This window comes from Mytilus galloprovincialis, chromosome 4 (genome assembly GCF_965363235.1).
Source record: "Mytilus galloprovincialis chromosome 4, xbMytGall1.hap1.1, whole genome shotgun sequence".
NCBI lineage: Eukaryota > Metazoa > Mollusca > Bivalvia > Mytilida > Mytilidae > Mytilus > Mytilus galloprovincialis.
This window is the reverse complement of record NC_134841.1, coordinates 71,893,690-71,916,665: the sequence shown is the minus strand read 5'-3', so window position 1 is coordinate 71,916,665 and position 22,976 is coordinate 71,893,690. Positions and strand designations below refer to the sequence as shown.

The 22,976-nt window shown below is 33.5% G+C and overlaps 1 protein-coding gene across 1 annotated transcript; it reads right to left on the bottom strand.

Moving 5' to 3' along the window:
* Nucleotides 1-7,848: 7,848 nt before the first annotated feature.
* On the bottom strand, nucleotides 7,849-22,658 carry LOC143072871 (uncharacterized). The gene is made up of 4 exons (XM_076248002.1): nucleotides 22,519-22,658; nucleotides 16,429-17,875; nucleotides 15,419-15,575; nucleotides 7,849-14,036 (listed from the first exon to the last, which is right to left on the bottom strand). Exons 1-4 carry the CDS (start codon nucleotides 22,552-22,554, stop codon nucleotides 12,968-12,970), a joined length of 2,709 nt encoding a protein of 902 aa, XP_076104117.1. The 5' UTR covers nucleotides 22,555-22,658; the 3' UTR covers nucleotides 7,849-12,967.
* Between the last annotated feature and the right edge of the window lie 318 nt (nucleotides 22,659-22,976).

Genomic DNA, 22,976 nt, shown 5'->3' with positions numbered 1-22,976 from the left:
CCGTGGCCACCCTGGCACGACAGATGTACCCGGGTCGATCCGAACATTTCCTGCGACAATTCGACGAGGCCACGAGAAGACGACACGGTTATCTCCTTGTCGACGTCAAACCGGAGACCCCCGAGACGGAGAGACTGCGCACGAACGTCCTGACGGGGGCGGGAGAGGAGGAGGAGACGACCCAAACGGAAGAAACGACCACGAACGATCTGATCGCCTGCGAAGAATGCGGACTGGTCTTTGTACACCGCCGCGGACTGGAGGAGCATGCGTGCAGCAGGGAGGAGGAGGAAAGGATACTTCCCATGAGCGACGCAGAACTAGAAGAAGCGTTGGAAGGGTTACCGGTGGACGTACGTTGTGACGAAGAGTTACCCGCAGACATCTCGCACCGACCGATGACCTATGTCGTCAACACGGATACCTGCGATGGACCGGGGAAGCATTGGGTGGCGTTTCACTTTCCATCCACGGGACCGGCAGAATTCTTCGATTCACTCGGACGTTCTCTGGAGTATTATCATCGTCGCTTCAGGAACGTGCTCATCGCCAATGGACCTCAATACAGATTCAGTACGACTCAAGTGCAACCGGGATCATCCGATACGTGCGGACTCTATTGTGTACATTTCGTGAAGATGAGATATAGAAACATTAGCATGGAAGACATTGTGAAAGATTTTTCCCCTAGTGACTTGATGAGTAACGACGACAAACTGCTTGCATTGTACGAATGAATGTAATAAATGTATATGAAACTGACATCTGCGTTGGTATTTTTTTTTCTATTTGCCCCGAACACGATACGATTAATCGGTGATTGACGTTCACACCTTGAAGAGTTGCCTCCCTTTTTTGTACCAGAGTTCTTCGATATGATCATGTGACCTTGCCTCGAACGTTGAATTGTCAATCTAAGAAAAAGATATATATACAGAGTTGCTTCCCTTGTTTTGTACCAGAGTTAACGTTCCTCGATACGATCACGTGACCTGTTGTCCATATATGGACATGTGTTTTATTTTGATGTTTGAGTGAAAATAAAGTTTTTACCATAATTTCCATATATGGTCATAGGGTATCTGGTCGGTTTCCATATATGATCGTGTATTTTATTTTGATTTTTGAGTGAAAATAAGTTTTTTTTACCAAATTTGGTCATGATTTCCATATATGGTCATAGGTTGTTTTGTCGATTTCCATATATGATCATGTATTTTATTTCGATTTTTGAGTGAAAATAAGTTTTTTTACCAAATTTGGTCATAATTTCCATATATGGTCATAGGGTATTGTGGTCACTTTCCATATATGGGATTCATCATATGGTGGTCCAAGAGTCATAATCCGACATCAGGTGCTTCCGTTTTGATATATAGCCCGTATTATCATGTAGTGAGTCATGCCCTGATCTTGCATCCTGATGATTCATGGTCGCACCGCGTCATGACCAAATATGGACGGCGTGCATTCGGTATGACTCATCTTCCTTACTTACACTGACGTCATTAGGGCTAGTATATGCCCATATATCATATTGGGGGCGGGGCATGCGCATATGACGTCAGCGCCCTAGCGCCCTGTGTTTTGGGGGTGCCTCAAACGTCACTCTCTCTACTACTCATGTAAGTGAAATTGGACGATAGTTACCAGGATGATGTTTGTCTCCTTTTTTGAAAACAGGTGTTACATTTGCGTGGTTCCAATCGTGAGGTACTTTTCCTGTTAGCATTGATTTTGTAAAAATTAGAGTGAGTATGTCTGTGCATGTGTTGATGTTTTCTTTAAGCACTATTCCAGTAATGTTATCAGGTCCTGTTGCCTTTTTTGGGTTTATATTTTTAATTAATTTATATAGATGCCTTCTCTGTTGATGTCTATGTCGTCCATTATTGGATGTGTTGATGGACCTTTGTCAGGGATAACTGTATTGGTCTCAGATGTAAAAGCTGATTTAAATTGTTCATTTAATATGTTAGCTTTTTTCAAGGGATCTGTATGAAGTAAACCTTCACTCCTAAGAGTTGCAATACCAGTGTTTTCATTGTTTTGGCCTTTTATGTATGAAAAGAGTTTTTTAGGTTGTTTGTTAAATCTCGAATTTTCAGGCTCTTGTATTTCAATGTCAAAAATCATGTTTTCGATATAATTCCAATAGGCATTTCTCATCTCTTTCTGTAATTGTGTTTTAATTTGTTTGAATTTTTTAGTATGTTTGCTATCATGTTTTTTCTTTTTATAAATTTGTTTTTCTTATTTATCAGTTTTTTCAATTTTGAGTCTATCCATGGTAGGTGGGTTTTATTTCCTATTAGCTTAGTTAGTATATGCTTTTGGATACTTTCTGTTGTTTTTGTTTTAAAGAAATTCCACATATTGTCTATATCAAGTTCTAATTTGTGTTTTTCCATATGTGTGTATGTTTCTTTTAAGTCTTTTCCAATTTTTTCCCAGTCTGCTTTCTTGTAAATCAATACTTTGTGTGGTGACTGTTTGGCTTTCGAAAGGGAAAGATTTATTTCACTGAAGATTATGTCATGGTCACCTAGTGGTGGTAATGTTTCTACTCTGTTTACTAGGGATGGATTTGACATGCACAATAGATCAAGTGTGCGTTCATTTCTTGTTGGTTTGTCAACTACCTGTGTGAGATTGTGATCTTGTAATATATCTAATAGGTGTTGATGAAGAGAAGGATCTGGTTTGCTAGGTATTACTGATGAATTTGACCAGTCAATATTGCCTAAATTGAAATCGCCACTGATTTAAACTAGGACGTGGACATGATTTCTGAGGAAAAATAGTCCATTGTTTATATTTAATTGAATTTATCATCAATAATATTTTTCCTATAAAAAAGACACTGAACGTTTTTACTAAGGAATATTAATGACATTGACAACAGGGGCTGGTTTAGTGCCCCTATGCATTGACTTGACCTCCTAGGAAAATCAGTCTGAGGAACAGGCACTCGTCTCAGATCCCCCCTATATATCTTTATATATCTTTCTGAGACGAGAGCGAGTGTGGTCTGAGCGAGACATAGATTACAAATCATATTGTATTGGTAAACAAGTTATATCAACTTATATTACTGATCCCTTTCCACTTGTAGCGACATGAGTCTGCTCTTATTCGAAATCTACAAGGGTGTCTTTCAGGGCCGTAAATTACATGGAGGCATGTAGGCAGTTGCCTCCTATTGCAGGCTGACAAAAAAAGAAAAATGAAGAAAAAAAAATGGTTTACATCATGATTCATTTTAAAAGTACTGGTTGTTATAGTTTAACCAACAAGGTGATTAATCATAACGGCAGGGTGTGTTCGATATTTAGAACTGGTAAATATCGCTAAACGGTACTCAACTCCTCTGCACACGTAGTTCTACCCAAATATAAAACAAATAGTATTGCTTATGTTAGCCTTGTCAGTTGTGTCTTGCAGTTATGAGAAATCGTTTTCTGAGCTACGGAACACGGAACAGGTCAACAATGACGAAGTTGAAATAGCTCGATTTGGACTGTCAAAAAAGCAGGATAAACCACAAAAAAACTATCAACTTCAGGGGGGGGCTTTCATTTTAAGTTCGCAAATTGTTTCCCTTAAACTAAGTAAAAATAGCTTGTGGAGAGTCATAAAGCAGGATAAAGCGTAAAAAGAAGCACACCCAATCTAATATAAATAAAAAAGAAGATGTGGTATGATTGCAAATGAGACAACTCTCTACAAGAGACAAAATGACACAGAAATTAACTATAGGTCACCGTACGGCCTTTAACAATGAGCAAAGCCCATACCGCATGGTCAATTATAAAAGGCCCCGAAATGACAAATGTAAAACAATTCAAACGGGAAAACTAACCGGCCTAATTTATGTTAAAAAAAACGAACGTAAAACAAATATGTTACACATCACCAAACCAAAACCACTGAATTATAGGCTCCTGACTTGGGACAGGCACATACATACAGAGTGTGTCGGGGTTAAACATGTTAGTGGGATCCCAACCCTCCCCTAACTCTGCTTTATAAACTGTATTCAATATATTCAAGGCGCTTATTTATGAAATGAAGCAAAAATCTAACAAATGGTGGATTCTGTGTAGGTACATTGCATACAGGGAAAATGCCCGAAAAATATCATTTTCTGCAGAAAATGGGTAAAAAAAAAAAAAAATAACACCACGGCTCTCTTTGGGGATAATATTAAATTGTTGCCCAGACATATTTAATCAGGACAATCATTACATGTATAGTGTACAAAACCATACATGAACAGAGACGAGGACGAGATATACGGGTTGCTCTTCTCTTAAATCCAGCTTTTCTGCATTTCAGTTTTCCCCATTTCTAATTTTTATCTAATCTTTTGACTGATCTCATTTTACGGGATGTATTATGGTGTATCGTTGACCCTCTGTTTGTCCGTCCGTCGTCAATATGTTGAACATCAACTCAAAAACGCTTCAACCAATACGCATCAAACTTTGGTAAATATTTTATTATATAATATCTATTGACGTGAGCTCCCTTCTGTTTTTTTTATACACATTTAGGATTTACCTTTTCAGAGTTTTGGGTTAAAAAATTAGGATGAAAAATTTTGTCCTGCATTTTTTTTTTAGCTGTAATCTCTGTCCTGCCTTTTTATTTTTCACTCTGTTCGGTCCTGCCTTTTTTTTTTTTAGTTTATCCTGACTTTTTTTTACCTAAATTGTCGTCCTGACTTTTTTTTTTTTGCAAGTGTCTCATCCTGCCTTTTTTTTTTACTCAAAACTCCTGTCCTGCCTATTTTTTTCAAATTTCATCCTAGCCCCCCCCTCCCCCCCATAAAAATCAAATGGTAGCTCCCTTAGCTGTTCAGGGTTGGACCTCTGCAGGCGTATCCAGCTGCACTCAGCGAAGCAGTTTATTTTTACCTTATATCCCACATCAACACTTTTTTACCACGGTTTCGTAGTGATATCTTTGCACACAGTGTCACAGACTGTAATTGAAATCTATGATCTCCATCATAAGTATAACATGTATAATATACTGTGCCGAATATTTCTTGTATTTCATTGGATCGTATGGTAGTAAACTTAAAAGTATAATATTGTCAGCGCAGAAGATAGGGAATCCTGCGTACATGGCGTATAATTATGTACTTCCAATCTACATGGCGAGATACTTGCAGCCAGAGACATATAATATATGTCTCTGTTGCAGCTAACCCTTTTTTTCAGGTTACAGTGATAATAATTCATTTACTATTGTAGTATTTGTGTAGTATGTGTTAAGGTGAGTTTATAAGACTCTAGTGACCACCTTTTCTTATGTCTTTAGTATTTTGAAGCTGAAATTATAATTTCTCTCTCATTTCACTGGTTTCATTTTACTGTTGATGACTAGTATCGTCAAAAAAGGTCTTAGATGATTTACCATATTAGAACTGAACATCCATGTCAAGAAAGTACACTTTTTGAAATAAAATTTATGATTTACCACATCGAATCATGATGTTTTTTGTCCGTCAAGGGTTGTTATAAATAACAATGACTGTGTTTTCCCAGCTACAGTAAATTATGTTCGAGCATACTTATGATAGTCATGATGTAAAAGACTCATATTTGGAGATGGCCATTCTGTAAATACAAACAGATTGTTTGATTGATTAATTTTAACGTATTTCAGCTTATAAATAAGAACATATTTGAGGATTTTTTTTGCATTCAAGTTACCGTGAAGGCTATTTCTAAAAAAAACACCATGTGTACATCCTTCAAAGGCAGGGCCGTAATTACATGGAGGCAAATGAGGCATGCTTGAAAATAAAAAAACAGTTGAAACAAAAGCTTGTCTTCATATCAAATTGTTTTCACGACAAGTGTCTGGTCCAAGGACACAGTTATCGTCCTTTGGTTTTAGTTGTCTTCGTTGTCTACGAATAAAGTCCCAAGTATGAACAGTATTATATAACTTGCATGTTTTATTTGATACACTTTCCCAATTTTTTTCTTGACAACATACGGCTGGTTAGAGTGCAAACCATTCAGCTTGCTTAATATACAATCATGAAGTGACACCAAATATGCAGACATTTTAGACTGGAGGCAAACCATACACAATTACACTAGCTCATTGAACACCAGCTTGTTTTGACAATACTAAATTGTATGTAAAACTATAATTCAATAGAACGTAGATGGGTATACAAGCAATCAAATGTTGTATATATATCCAAGCAAAACAAAATTTGGGGTAAATTAAAGATCTTATTCTGCTGTTATTTCTTTTGCTGAAAAATTTCACCTATTAAAGTCCTTTTCTTTTTAATATCATAAAACAATCTGAAAATGGTTATAGGATTAAATAAACATTTCATTGGGTCTATGGCTCACCTCCAGTTACCAGATTTACTGGTTATAGAAATTCCAGGGTAGAATATAAAATTGAGAATGGAAATGGGGGAATGTATCAAAGAAACAACAACCCGACTATAGAACAGACAAAAGCAGAAGTTCACCAATAGGTCTTCAGAATAGTTTACACAATTGCAGGAATTACAGGCTAGACAGATCCCTAAAGAAAAGATATTACATGGTCTTTAAATGCATTGGCAAATACAAAATGCTGAAGAGGCATGACTCATCCAGTAATAAACTGAAACAGATGAGGGCTGTATGATATTATCAGGCACTATCATTTGCTTGGTATTCAATTCATGATGATCAAGGAGATTTTTATACAAATTGTTACAAGGCAAGGCACAAAGAAAATGTAACCTCTTTGTAAAATATATTGTATCAAAATGGTGGCAAAATATGACAATCTTTGCAAACATCTTATCATTTAGGGAGAGGTACTGGGCAAAACTGATCTGTAAAACAAATACATAAATACTATTACATCCTATAACAATTAAATGATCTATATTAACAGACCTCTAAGAAGCTCTGATACATGAGGGCATGTGTGCAGACTGTCGTGGAATCATATTTAAAAGTTGCTCTCTCATATGTAGGAATAAATTGCGTTGCTGAGCTCAGCTGGATACGACCACAGAGGTCCAACACTGAACAGTTGGGGCAAAAGTGGACACAATATTTGTGCTTGATACAGGTTTGAATTTTGATTGGTATTATATATTTGACACATGTTAGGTTTCTGACACAGAATAACTGTAGGCTAAGAATTTAGAATTGGTAGTATGATTTGAATTTATATATATTTTGCTTTTGTGCAATCCCCCCCCCCCCCCTTCCCCTCTCTTCTTATTGGCAAATAGTCCAAAACCTGACATTTCTTTATACATAATTTACAATTAGTGTAAGGGAGGTAAATTTGAACATACCAAACATTGTATTTTAAATTTTTTTTTAATTACCTCCCTTACACTGCTTTTAAATTTTCTTAATTGTTCATTGACCAGAAAATAAACTAGTTTCCCCCCTAATTCCTAAACAGTTTGAGACATAACCCCCCCCCCCCAAAGACAATACTAACCATCCCATCATGGTATTGAAACTTGTGTAATTTCAGAGATTCATACACTTAAACACAAGTTATTGTTTGGAAACTACAAAAATGCTTATTTGGGCCTCCTTTTTCCTAAACTATTGGGACCATAACCCCACAAATAAATCTCAACCTTCCTTTATTGGTAATGAACCTTCTGTTAAATATTTATAGAGATCCATTCACTAAAACTAAAGTTATTGTCCAGAATCTAAATGCATCTTTGGAAGACGACGCAAATGACGACGACCAAACAGACATGTCATGTTGTCTGTCCATAGCATTATATGATGCCAAAATTTTTTTGCCGTTGTATAAAAAGGAAGAACATAGAAAAGGAAAGAACAATGAAATATATTTCTGATTTATTTGTAAATAAGCAACTAATATTATAAATAAGCAACAAATACAGCACTAATATTGTAAACCTGTTTTAAAAAGCAGCAAACTGCAACTAGTCAAATATAACAGTGGCACAAAAGACTGGTTAGCACAATTAACAAATATAACTGAGGCATAAAAAAATGGTTAGCACAATAAACACTTTTTACCTTCACTCCTTTCACATAATCTTTGGTTTTATTCACTTGATTTTTTTTATATAGCAGTCTAATAACTTATGAATAATGATCTTGCTGACACATTCTAAACCGACCCCAGATGTAAAAAAACATTTTTAAGGATAGTTTCAGATCTAAGAGGCTTCTAAAAGCCTTAATCCCTCATCTGTCATAAATTGAGATATTAATATGCAAATATCCTCATCTAAGGGAAATCATTGGTAATCATTTTTTAACTGTTTACAGTTTCTATCTCTCTGTCATTCATATTAAAGATTATAGGCAAAAACTCAAATTTTAGATTAAAAATATAGCCTTGTAATGGTTAAAACTAAATATTATGGTCTTTTAAAGGTTAAAACTATCAGAAAGAGTCATCAGCTAATAATATTGGAAATAGTTTACATTTTAATTAATATTTTCTCTATCTTTTATGGTTTTTTTTCAAAGGTTATTGGATAATTTATGTATTTTACCCTTGCTAAAGTTCTATTCATAAACAAAGTCTGTTGATTGACAGACCCAGAAAACATAAACTTTATAATAAATACCCTAACATTCATTCAGCTTAGATGAAATTGGTCAAGAGTTTTTTACGTTTTTTTTTTATACAATGACAGATGATTAAAACAACATTGATTGACTGCAAAAAAAAAGAGACATTTCTTAATATTCAATCTATTGAAAAGCAAAAAAATGTATAACTATCTAAGTTGAGATTCACATTGAAATTTGACTATTCACGTCAGAGCATCATGGCCACCTATGACACCTTTACTATGTGCCTGATGGTAATGGTTGTAGCATGTCTTAAATCATTTGAGATTTCCATTATTTTTTTCAATAAAAGTTTTGTTCTGAAAAAATGTTTCAAACTTTTTCTTTTGAAAAATTTGCAAGCCGAAATTTTTTCAAAAGGATTTACAAATTTGTTTTTTTTTTTATATTTTTTTATGCATTTCTGTCATAGAATAAAGAATATGTGTTTTCATGTACAAGTAAGAACACTCCTTATGACTCAGCAGTTTTTCTTAATAATCAGGAATTCTATGATGTCAAAATTGTTAAAATAACAGGCACATAATTAACAAATACCCTCAACAAACATAACTAGAGGCTCTAAAGAGCCTGTGTTGCTCACATTGGTCTATGTGCATATTAAACAAAGGACACAGATGGATTCATGACAAAATTGTGTTTTGGTGATGGTGATGTGTTTGTAGATCTTACTTTTACTGAACATTCTTGCAACTAACAATGGCCATTTAGATACAGAGGAAAATATTTTGTAAAAATTTACAAAAATTTAACAAATTAATGAAAATTGTTAAAGATTGACTATAAAGGGCAATAACTCCATTTTGGTCACGTTGACTTATTATTAGATCTTACTTTGCTGAACATTATTGCTGTTTACAGTTTGTCTCTATCTATATCTATAATAGTATTCAAGATAATAACCAAACACCCAAAATTTCTTTAAAATTTACCAATTGGGGGGCAGCAACCCAACAACCAGTTGTCCAGTTCATCTGGAAATTTAAGGGCAGATAGATATTGACTTGATTAACAAATTAACCTGTCAGATTTGCTCTAAATGCTTTGGTTTCAGAGTTATAAGCCAAAATCTACATTTTACCCCTATGTTCTATTTTTAGCCATGGCCGCCATCTTGGTTGGTTGGCTGGTCACTGGACACATTAAACTAGATACCCCAATAATGATTGTGGCCAAGTTTGGTTAAATTTGGCCCAGTTGTTTCAGAGGTGAAGAAAGTTAACGACAACGACGGACAACAGACGATGGACGCCAAGTGATGAGAAAAGCTCACTTCCCCGTTTGGGCCAGGTGAGCTGAAAATAATCAATTTATGAAGAATTAAACCACAATTATCATAAAATACCATACACAAGTATGTCAACTTGCAAATTACACAAAATTCCAAATAATATAATTAGCAAATTTTCACAATGCAATCAAATAAAGAAAACTTGGTCAAGTACAAGTACACATACAGGTTTCATCTTTCTGAAGTGAAGGGTTCTAATTTTACCCAAAACATTTTATGAAATACTGTTAATTCAGAAAATATTGCAATGTTTTTTTTATTGCAACAAATGCAACAGGATTATAATCGCAATAATTTAAACTCGCATTTTGGAATTTTTTTATATGTATCAAACAGGATATTTCTGAATATTGCAAATATTAAAATCGCCTTTTAGTCTAAAATGACAAAATGGCAATAATAAATGCACACAATAATTTCTGAATTTACAGTATTTTAATGTGTTACTTCCCAACATACAACTGCATAAAAAATAGTTACGGTAGTCATTTATATACAAACACAATTATTAATTTTTTCCAGGAGATTCTAGTCAAAGAACAATGATTCCACCAAAATTATGTCATTATGTCTTTTTACCTAAACAACAGCATTCAAAATATCTACAAGATGATAAATAAAAAGAGTGGAACCTTTAATGTATGTGGAAAGAGGAGTGATACAGCTATTTCTATATGTTCTTGCCACTTTATGTCAAACGCAGATTAAATTAATAGGAAAATAGTTAATTTTATAAAAATCCAACTGTTTCATTACTTGTACAATAGTTCTCCACATTAAGTCCTTATTAAAATAACAATAGTATTTTCATGATCTAAACAAATTACTAAACTTCAAATCTTTAAGGAACAAATAACAACATTAACAAAGGAAGAACACACAATCCAGCCAACTGAAAAGGGGATGAAAATTTGGTAACAGATTTTACCATGCAGACATCAAAACAGATAAGCTATATGCAATCATTTTACTATCACAAATACAGGTTTACAAATATGATCATTTTGCATAAAATTATTCACAAAAAGTCGAGAACTATTAACAACGAAACTGGAATAAACAGTCAAACAAAATAAAATGAAAAAGCTATTGTTGACTGATAATTACAGAGATATTATTTAAAGTCAATATCCTAAGTTTCGAAGGGGCAAAAAAAAAATTCTAGTAAACTGAAGGTTCATGATAGGAATTCTCATGTGACCTAGTTGGTTTGTAAATCTTGGTGCATAAAAGTATCAACAGTCTGGATTTTATCAAAAGGGTCTAGTCTTGGAGTCAAACATGTATACATATATATACAGTGAAACGTGTTCTAAGAGACTACTTGAGGGAGAACAAAAAGGTGTCTCTGAAGACAGGTGGATCTTTTAATACAGGTTCAAACTATATGAAATCTAAAATTTATGGTTTTATGATACAGGTTTTTGCTTAAAACAGATGGTCTTTTAAGCAGGCTTTTAAAGTAAATGTTAAAATAAGTAAAGTTGTTTATATGTGTGAAAATGTATTTGTTATTGTTGTTGTGCTGTAAATGATAAAAAAACATGAACAGAAGAGCAATGTAAAATTGGTGAATCATGTTAATCAAATGCTCTTACTCTAATTTAAGTGAAATTATTTAGTTTATATTCCCTGTATATGGCATCTTGGTATCAGAGGCAAGGCAACTTTGTTGACTATCTTTCTTAACATTTACATGTGACTAGAATTCAAGATATCTTCAGGCCATTAATACTTTGGACTTATTGAAGACCTTCAACTATTTAAATTCTTGGAATTGGCTCTGTATACAGGCCATCACTGGTTGAATGACGTACACAAAGGGATGACCATAGTCTATACAAAATATTCATTTGGGCTAAAAAATCTTAAAATAACAGAAATAACAACAAATACTGTATAGGCAAATTACCTAAAGTATAAAACATAATAACATAATGAAAAAAAGATGCAATTAATATATACATATACAAGTTCTTTCCTAACAAAGAAACAGGTTTGAAATCAACATTTAACGTTGAAAAAGTATTACAATTGAACTAATACTAATTCAGGCAAAAAACCAATCAGTTACCAAAATGAAAAATGCTCAACAAACTGTCAAACACATCAGTTTATTGCCTTGGTTTCTATGGAAAGCCAACATGTTTAAAATTCTTAATTTTGTAAATTGTCAATTTGTAACTTGTATCTTTGTAATTTCAAAACTCTTAATTCATAAATTCTCAATTTGTAACTTGTATCTTTGTAATTTCAAAACTCTTAATTCATAAATTCTCAATTTGTAACTTGTATCTTTGCAGAGACATATATATACTAAATCAGCATTTCACGAATAGACATGATACAAGTTACAAAACATCAATATACAAATAAACAATTTACCAATAAAGAATTTTGAAATCACACAGTTACAAATTACAAAATGAGAATTTTAAAATTAAAAAGATACAAGTTGCAAATTGACAATTACGAATTAAGAATTTTGACCCTGTTGGCTTTCCATAGGTTTCTCTTAGGAACCATTCAAGATGAGATAATATTACATTATGTAACTGGCCAAAACAAAAGAACAATGCTAGTAAAATTTTGAAGAATTATATGAATGAGCAAATAAGTGTTACGCATGTACATGTATGAAGGTCAGGATTATGGTGGGTTGGATATTTTTGCCTCAGTTTTCAAATCAAGCACATTTTTATTTTTAAATAAAAGCATTTGACACCTCTTTTTTGTCTTGCTAAATCCCACAAACTTAAAACTGAATTGGGTTAAAATGTAAACCTCTGAAATGTTCATTATTGTACATATATCTACAAATATATGGAAAAAAAATCTTACATCTTAATAAATTCCCTGTAAATTAAAGGTATTCTTAAAAAGCCATTTATAGATCAATCAATAAAGAAGGTACCAATCTACTATGAAGTGTTTATATTAGGACTTATTGCTTGGAAAAATATGCCCGTTATTATGCATAATCAAAAACATTATCACATTAAAGAAACATTATATACACTAACATATATAAATTCTAATGAAATATGCATTTAAAAATTTAGACAGCCTTGTTTACATAATTATGATAGTTAGTCCCATCTGGTATGAAGGGAAACTGTGACCCATATTCTCTCATGATGGTGGAGTATGCCACAGCCTGTGGAATAAAATTTGGATTTCCAATTGAAGTGTTCATGTGTTGCATAAATGGGTCATTTGGGTCAATATTATGAGGTAAAGGTGCTGGACGCTCCATTATGTTTGAGTACACTTGACCATCGTGGCTGGTGTTGTACCTGATTCCTTGCTGACCATCTTCTGTTGTCATATGCTGAGTTGGTTCTGCTTGAGAATGAGGTGTGTGCTGTTGTTGTCTCATGATTTGTTGTCTGTGAGGAGAAGGAGCAGATGTTGGTGGAGAAGTCTGTATACTGTAACAATGTTCTGCTGATGACATTGAATTGTGGTCAGTCCTCCGGTTATCAATATTCATTAACAAAGATGGCACATACTTCAAACCTTCAGTGATTTCATCGGCTAAGGATGTAGGGGTAATAGATTGGTACATGTCTGGATTGTTGGTTAATTCTCTTGGCATGGTTTGATAGGGCTTCCTTCGAGGTTTAGAAACTTTCTCTTTCTTCTCAGCCACTATCTTTGGATTTTGCAAATCCGTTTTAGAAACAGGAGCTTTGGTTGGTTGATCCAAAGGTTGAACTCTCCTCACAGGAGGTAAAATAGTGTCTGCTCCATGTACAGTTTTTAGATGTCTACGGAGATTGTACATACGTTTAAATGCTGTGCCACACCAACACTTGTGATCTTTTTCTGTGGAATGTACTTTGTAATGTCGTTTCAGAGCATTCTTTGCTTTAAATGTTAAAGAACATACACTACAAGAATATTCTCTAATATCGCTGTGTTTATAAGCATGATGCATCTCAAGAGTTTTCTTGGCATGAAAAGCAGATCCACATAATTCACATATGAAGTTTCTTTCAGATTCAAAGTGGAGTGAGAGATGGCGTTTGAGATTATTTGCCTCGCGGCACTGATAGCCACAATGTTGACAAGTATGTGGCTTCTCACCAGTATGGTATCTCATATGTCTCTGTAAAGCATGTTTTCTGTAAAAAAAAATGTGCACATTGTTGCATAATTCAATGTGTAAATTAATCTTTAGTGAATCAATATATTCTGATATACATGTACTGTGAATTCATTAATATTCATTCGATACTAATTTTCGTGGATTTCGTGGGTATACATGGTATAGGAGAACCATGAATTCAAATAATCAACGAATTACAAATTCCCTAAAGGAATGTGTGCAGACTTTGGCAAAACCACAAAATTAAATATTCACAAATATGCAAATTTTCCTCAAACCACAAAAATTGGTACATGTACGTATACACACGAAAATAAATGAATCCACAGTAGCTGAAATAGGTCAAGTGTTTATGTAATTTTTGCTGCATATATTTTTCTTATATTCCTTTATATGGATTTAATTTTAAATCTGACATTTCTATCTTGTTTTTTTTCTCTTCAAATTTAATGAGATTGCAGCTGGTGTCTGTAGACAATGATATTGTAGTTAAACAAAAGCCCATTAGGGATAAAACTTTTTCCATGAGATAGTCATATAGTCAAATGATTTATGATGAGCCATTTTATGCATTGTCAACAGTTTTCAAGAAGTTGATAAATTAATTTTGCTACTGTCGATGACCTCAATTCATCTTTTCTTACTTTTCAGATGACTATAATGTGTGTTATCTAGTTTTCCTACTATTTTCTAATTGAGTTAACATTTTAAATTGATTTAAATTCCAATTTGTTAATCGGCAGTTGCTGTCATTGATTATCTATAGTGTATGTGTGGACCAAAATTAAATGTTTATAATCTTATTATTAATATTCTATCTCATCATTCAAACTGGAACACCAATCATGCCAATATCATCTTTGTGATATATATTTTGTGACAAAAAAATGTCTATACAAATGTATTAAGATTTCTAGACACACTTCTTTGAAAATTAACTAAAATTGAACTTTTTCCTAAAAATGTTAGGATTTTCTTTGTTTCTGTAATAATATTGGGCGTTATTTTGACTTCATATTTTGAATATTAGCTATTAAATAACTTGAATCTTATACACACAGTTATAAAAAATATTACAGAAAATCAACTTCAAATGTTGGTAAATTAGGTTTATCGGTAATTCGTATATTTTCCCTTTGATCTTACTGCCATATATTTTCGAGTATCAACGTACTGGCTGTATCACTGAAAATATTAGGCAATACATTGTGTGATGTCATAATTACCGATAAACAGAATAATAGGTAGTTTCGTTTTTGATACTGACTATATCATGTGGAATATCTAAACTCGCCCTAACAGGCTCGTCTAGATATTCCACATGATATAGTCAGTATCAAAAACGAAACTACCTATTATTGTAAATGTATTTTTACTAAATCTGTAGCAAGAACAAACCTGAAATAAGCTTTCCCACAGTCTGAGCAGAGAAATTTTCTTTCTTTGAGTTTTTCCCCAGCCTTCAGAGTATGTGAGTATGTCTGTTTGTGTTTAGCTAGTGATTTCATAGTTCTGAAAAACTGTCCACATGGTTTACATTCCACTGGCCTTTCTCCTGGAATGAAAAGAAAACTTGTTATATGTCCATGCTATACATGTAAGTGCTCTTAAAATTGTTTGCTTTATTACATTTAGAAACAATTCTATCATATGTCAGAAAGAAAGATAACTATAATTATGATTATTTTCGATTTTCAAATTCTTTGGCTTTTTGCAAATTTATGTCATATTGCATGTTCAAAATGAATGCATCAAGGGTTTGAACTTTCCAGCTAATTACCTTGCAAATGGTTAGCAGAATTAAAAACAAAATTCCATAGATGTACATGTACTTTTGATAACAAAACAAGAATGTGTCCATAGCACACGAATACCCTCACACTATCATTTTCTATGTTCAGTGGATCATGAAACTGAGGTCAAAACTCTAATTTGACTTTGAAATACAACAGATCATATCATAGGGTACATGTGTACTAAGTTTCAAGAGGATATAACTTCAAAAACTACATTGACAATTTTTTTTTATAACCTGAAGCGTTACAGACAGATGAACAGACGGACTGATGAATGGACACACAGACAGAAAAACATAATGCCTCTTGCAGTCTGCATGGTTAGCCGGCCACTAGTCCAATGCCCCAGACTTGAAAATTTTTATTTGGACTAGTAAGTTTTTCAAAACTTTGTTTGGATTTTAAATAAGAGAAATGTTGGAATATTGGTCTTCGGACTAGTACATGTAGTTGAAAAAGTTTATGATGCAGACTACTCTTGGTTGGTCAACAGACTGAAACTTGTATTGATGAAGCTGAAGAATGAAAGTTAATTAGGTTCGCTATGTCTAACTTCAACAACAAAATGTTGCAGACTCAACAAAAAATCTTCACTATTTGACTGTTGCGTACCTGTATGAATCCTCTGATGTACAATCAAAGCACTTGGTCTATCGAATGTTTTTTCACACTCATCACATGGATACTTCTGTTTATTCTGGTTGACTTCATTTACACTCATGCTGTGTTCTGACCTACAGTGACGAGAAAGTTCAGTACGTGACGGAAAACTTGTTTCACAAATACTACATTCCCGCTGATAATGACCCAGTAAGTGTTGATCGTACTGACGTGCATGATAGAAACCAGCATCACATTTCAGACACTTGTAATGAACATCTTTCTCATGGATTTTCATGTGTTCTTGAAGAGTCTCATCATCGTTACAAAATTCCCCACACTTGAGACAAACTTTCTTTCCATCAGCATGGTTTTTCAAGTGATGATGAAGCCATAGTTTGGTAGTAAATGCCTTGTCACAAAAGGAACACTTATAGTTTCTTGCCATCATTTCACTTACATGCTTTTCTTTTTTATGTGCCCTTAAATCTTTGACACTAAGAAATCGCTTATTCTGCTTCGGACAATAAATACATTTTTTAAATTCTTTTGGTTGGCAAATATGGTCTTTAAATTCATCAGCTGTTGCATATTCATTCATACACATCCTACAAGACAGCGGACTATGCCCATGTTTGGTCATATGTTCAAAATAAGAAATTGAATGAGTGAATGTTTCATTATCGTCTTTGCATTTAAACAAGATCCTGGGACGTCCAATCTTTAGGTGTGTGAATTTCTTAGATTTCATTTTTCTCTTTCTCTTTTTAGGTTTATCATCATTATACTCTTCATCAGATAAAGCATTTGCCATCTCAACTGCCTCTTTTGCAAGTCTTAATATCACAGGGTCATCTTCATTTAAGTCAACACCTCTTGTTGGTGATAACCCTACTTTCAAGTTAACCTTTTCTGATCGTGAATCTTCAATTTTTGAGTTATGTTTTGGAGATGTTTTCTCTGAAGCTGTAGTTCTTCTTGGAAAATTCTGTTTCCTCTTTCTTTTTGATGGCGTAGAAAGAGGAGAATTAGCAAATTCATAATCATCAGTATCATCTGCTGCATCTTCCCAGGCTGGGGGAGATAGAGCTGCATCATCGTCAACCTCATTATTTACCTCTGGTAATGTGGAGGATTTTCTTTTCCTCAATCGTTTTGATGGCCATACTTTATTTTTGTCTTCCACCGTACTAACAGCATCAGAGACAAGTTCATCAAGACAGTTTCTGATGAATGACTCATTACTTATTTCCTCTTTATTTTCTTTGCTGTTTTTCTTGTTTGTTGTTGATTTTTTCCTTGTTGTTTTTATGGTAGATACCTTGTCCTGTTTATAAGCAGCCTCATGAGATTTGTTAACAGCTTCTGTACATTTTGCTTTAAATGTAAGGATAGTTTTGAAAGCCTTTTCTTTTTCTTCTGTGGTGAGTCTTAGGAAAATCTTCTCTGCTTCTTTCAGCTAAAGTACAAAAAAAATGCTTTGTTTATATAGTTAATACTTCTAAAATGTTACTTCTAATACCAGATATCAAACTATCAATTAAATATAGGTTGCAATTGCTAACCAGATGCTCCACAGGGCGCAGCTTTATACGACTGCAAAAGTCTAACCCTGAACAGTTGGGGCAAGTATGGACACAACATTTAAGCTTGATACAGCTCTGAATTTGGATTGCGATCAAATTTTGACATAATATGACTTTCTGACACAAAAAAAATCTATTGCACAATATTGTGCAATTAAAGATTTCTTCTTTTAACCTTTCAAAAATTTGGAATTTGAGAATTTGAAAAAAAGAAATTGAAAACAATTACCATCCCCTTTTTTTGCAATTAGTCCAAAACCTGACATTTAAACAAGTAGTGTAAGGGAGGTAAATCCAAAAATATACCCAACATTGTATGTTAAATGTTTTAGAATTACCTCCCTTACACTGCTTTTAAATTGTCTAAATTGTCCATTGACCAGAAATTACAAGTTTTCCCCCTTTTTTGCCCCTAATTCCGAAACATTTTGAGCCATAACCCCCAAAAGTCAATGCTAACCATCCCTGGTATGTAAACTTGTGGTTTAATTTCAGAGAGATTCATACACTTAAACATAAGTTATTGTTTGAAAACTACAAAAATGATTATTTTGGGCCCCCTTTTTGGCCCCTTATTCCTAAACTATTGGGACCATATCCCCAACCTTCCTTTAGTGGTATTGAACCTTCTTGTAAAAAAATATAGAAAAACATGCACTTAAACACAAGTTGTTGTCTGTAAACTAGAAAAATGCTCCTTTTTGGCCGTTTTTTGGCCCCTTATCCCTACACTTTTGGGAAAATTAACCCCAAACTGAATCCCAGCCTTCCCTGTGTTGTATGGAAACTTGTGGTACAATGTCAGAGAGATCCATACAGTTACACACAAGTTATTGCTTGAAACTAGAAAAATGCTTGTTTTTGGCTCGCTCCTTTTTTTACCTTTAAAATTCCTAGACTGTTTGCCCAATAACCCCTTAAAATAAATCCCAACCTTCTACTTATGGTATTAAACATTTTGGTACAATTTCAGAACAATTAAAATACTAATACACAACTTTTTGTCTTGAAACTAGCTAAATGCTGTTTTGGGCCCCTTTGGACCCCTAATTCCTGAACCCTTGGGACCATAACCCCCAAAATCAATCCCAAGCTTTTGTGGTTATAAACATTGTGTTAAAATTTTACTGATTTAAAAAGTTATTATCCAGTCTTGGGACGACACTGACAACGACAACGACGTGATACCAATATACATCCAATTTTTTTTTAATTAATTTCAATTTATGTGTCATGTGGTCTCTTGTGTCATTGGAAATCATACAATATACCAATCTTCTGTTTTATATTACAAGAGAATAATAATAATCTCTTAAAAACTTAAAATATTGTAGTGTTCAAGGCTCAAATGATCTATGGATTGTTTTTAAACAATCTTGAGTTTGTCTCTTTTTCATTGAAATGTCTATCATGTCTATAATTCATTTGTATTTTAATGCATGAATTCTTTTTTAGGCATGGAATTTATGGGTAAGTCTTATTAGTGTGTAGAGACTTCTATTTCTATAATTTGGGAAAGGAGTCTGAGCTAGTTCACTAAGCATGCTAAGGCACAACTTTGGCCCTTAAGCTCAGAGTTTTTTTCATTTTGATAATGTAGTGAAAACTTGATATAACATATGTTAAAATAAACGTTTAATTTTTTAAAGTTCAAACATATTTTTACAAAAGCCTAATTCACGATGTAACTCTGACATCATAATGTAGGGCAAATCAGTAAAAACCTGTTTTTATTGCAGAATTCTGATTTTTTTTTTTACAGATTTTTGAAAAATTAAGTGGTGCAACCCTTCGCCCAAAAATATTTTGGTTGAAATATTCTTTTCATAATATATTTTTTACTTTTCAATTAACATCTCATAAGGTGAGAGGTGGCACCACATACAAAAATCTATTCCTATTTCAGGCTAATATATACTGAGTGCCAATGAAAACGCAACACTTGGTTTTTCAAAAATAAAATTTATATTAGAAATGATAATCTTTCAAAATAAATTGTTCTTGAAAATTAACAATTTTAAAAATAGATCGATGTCAAACAAAAATGTTTCATTGTCATTTTTCGGGCAAAATTGGTAAACGAAACATCCAATGTCGAATCATCAACTCACAGTCATAACAAAAAATGTAACAACCCCGTGGTACAGCGCAATCTCGACAGCGCCGTGGAAATGATCATCCCGGACGTTTAATGTGATCCCGAGGAATGTTATTCCACTTGTCCCGCAAAGCAAACTCAAGCTGACTTTATGATATTGGTGGTGGTTTTCATCGTCTCAACCATGTCAAATCTGATGCAAAATTTGCTCGATCGGGCCAAATTCCGGCGAAAAGCATGACTATTGGCCAAGGCGGGTGCCAAATGTCTATGTAACCACCACTGACGGTTTTTGGTACATAATGAATGATTTTTGTTCTACAGAATTCGATGTTTACGCCAGATGGCCGTTTAGATGTCACTACGGGAAGACTGTGGTGCGCTTTAACAATTTCTGCGCAAATGGTGCTTTACTGAAATTGCTCCAAAGGTTCTACCGTGACCACCATTGACCTCTCGTGACCTTTGAACAGCCATCAGAGTCGATATCGGATATGTTAAAGACCAAATGTATCGGTCTTGCTGAGCGTTTCTTGCATTTTGTACCCCGGGATGTGGCTTATCATTAAATGATCAATTTTGGTTGAATTTGTGGATGATTTGGGTTATTGTAGAGGCTACAACTTCAGTCTTCTTGTTATTGTATGCTGTGAAGGGCTTCATTGGATCATGCCCAAAACTGCATGTCGCTGGTTCTCAGAAAGTCCTGGCATTTACTCAGATGTTTATTGCAGTTTCTTTACAATGAGGGCGGGAAAATTCATGACATTAGCCAAGCTTTAAATGACAAAATCGTGAAAATGGTGCGTATGTTGAAAAGCGGTGAACTCGGTTTATGTCCATTCAAAATAACCCTTACTTCGCATTTGTTCCAAAAATCACTCAACCGTAAAGTTGTCGATAATTGTCTTAAAAGTCATTTTCAACCAACTATACAAAGTTCTAATATAAATAAAATAAAAATTATAAGATTTTTTTGAAAAACAAAAGTGTTGCGTTTTCATTGGCACTCAGTATATTAATAAATATGAAGCAGACATACTAGTATACAATATTTGTTTTATACTTTTAAATATCCTACATGAAGATTAAAGTAAGGCTTACACATTCATTGACATTAGAGTTAGTGATTTACTTTAATAAATTAAGTTTAAAAAAAAACAACCTGTAAAGGACTGTTTATTGGGGGTCCTGGCTCAACTCAATTTCAATTTAATGTGATTTAGACATAAAACAATGCAATAGTTATGATAAAATAAACTATTATATATGGCAAGCCCTTTTAGTATTTATTTCAATTTCAAGATATCTACTATAATCTACATATAGTTCTTGTAATTAAGATACATGTACATGATGTAATTTATAATTTTTATAAGATATTCTATATACTTTATAAGATATATCATCTAATGTTAAATATTTAATAATAACCTTAAACATTGTTAAATTACCTTTATAAAATATCTTATACTTTATGAGATATATATATTAATGATAATAGATTAATTAAATATAGGTGTATTATTACTTTGTGTATGTATTAAATGCAATAAAAATTTAAACTTTTACAACATGTATACATGTACAAGACAATTTTTTCATTACCAATATATAACATCTAGACATATAATATAGAAGAGGTTTCTTATTTTTTCTTTATATTTTTTTAATTGTCTCCGACATTCATATTCTATCTATCAAGTTATAATCATAGGTGGATCCAAGGAGGGGAGAAGGGGGTGGGTGGCTTTTGTGGGAAAAATTTGGTTGATTATATAGGGAATCACTGAAGTGTGACTAAAGAGGGCTACAATGAGGTCAGTCAGCGTCCCCCCTAACAAAAAAATCTGGATCGGCCACTGATAATTATTCTTTCCCTCACTCAGTATATTGTTTTTGTATTGGTTTAATCAAGGATATACAAATCCTTGGTTTAAATTAATTTATTGGTATTATCTTGTGTTGCCCCTTGTGGACCCATTAATTTGGAATAAAATATAATCTATTAAAAAATGTAATGCCTTTAAACTTTCTAAAGTGCACAAATTTGTTTGTAAATTTTGTGGTAAAAATACGGACATATCTGTCATTTCCTACTGATATGTAATCACGAACCTACCGGAGCCTCTCGCATTTCAGTGTATTATCCCTAGAGACTGAGAGACCCATACCTCCGTGGCTCAGTGCAATCCTCATAATCACGGTATCAGGATTTGTCAGTTATTTGACAGCATTGCGGCGAACATCATTTGAAAAATAAAACAAATTCTTTCAACGAAGTATTTTAAAATGTAAATAAGGCTCCCAACATTTCCTGTAAAGTGGGTCAGACAATTTTGCAGACATGTTGATATTTAAAGAGTTCGCTTGTCGAATGCGATGAATAACGCGTAGTAATATGTAAAAAAATGATACCTGGGCAGTAAAACTCATGTATTCGCTACTGTCCATTTATGCATTCGTTTTGTAGTGACTAAGGAATATCAAAGGAAACAAATATTTTATCCAGTCGCCATTTTGTACCCTCTTCTCGAGCCTCTGTTTTGATCGAAGGAGCGACTGATAAAAATAAAATGGGGTGCTTGCGGGGATGACTTTCAGTTTGCTCTAAATCAGTAGAATAGAAAGGATCAGGATAAAGGTGTATTTTTAGTATATTTGTGTTAATATAAATTACTGCGCAGAAAACGCGAAAACATTTGAAATTAAAATAAAATAAAAAAAATAAAAAATTTTAGATAAAAGGGGGAGGTCTAAAAATTAAATATGTCTCTGCCCCAGTATTTGGCAAAAAAAAACCTATAACTTAATTGTCTATAATACATTAGTTAAGAATTCCTGTCTTTTTATGTAAAGTCGGAAAGGAAAGATAT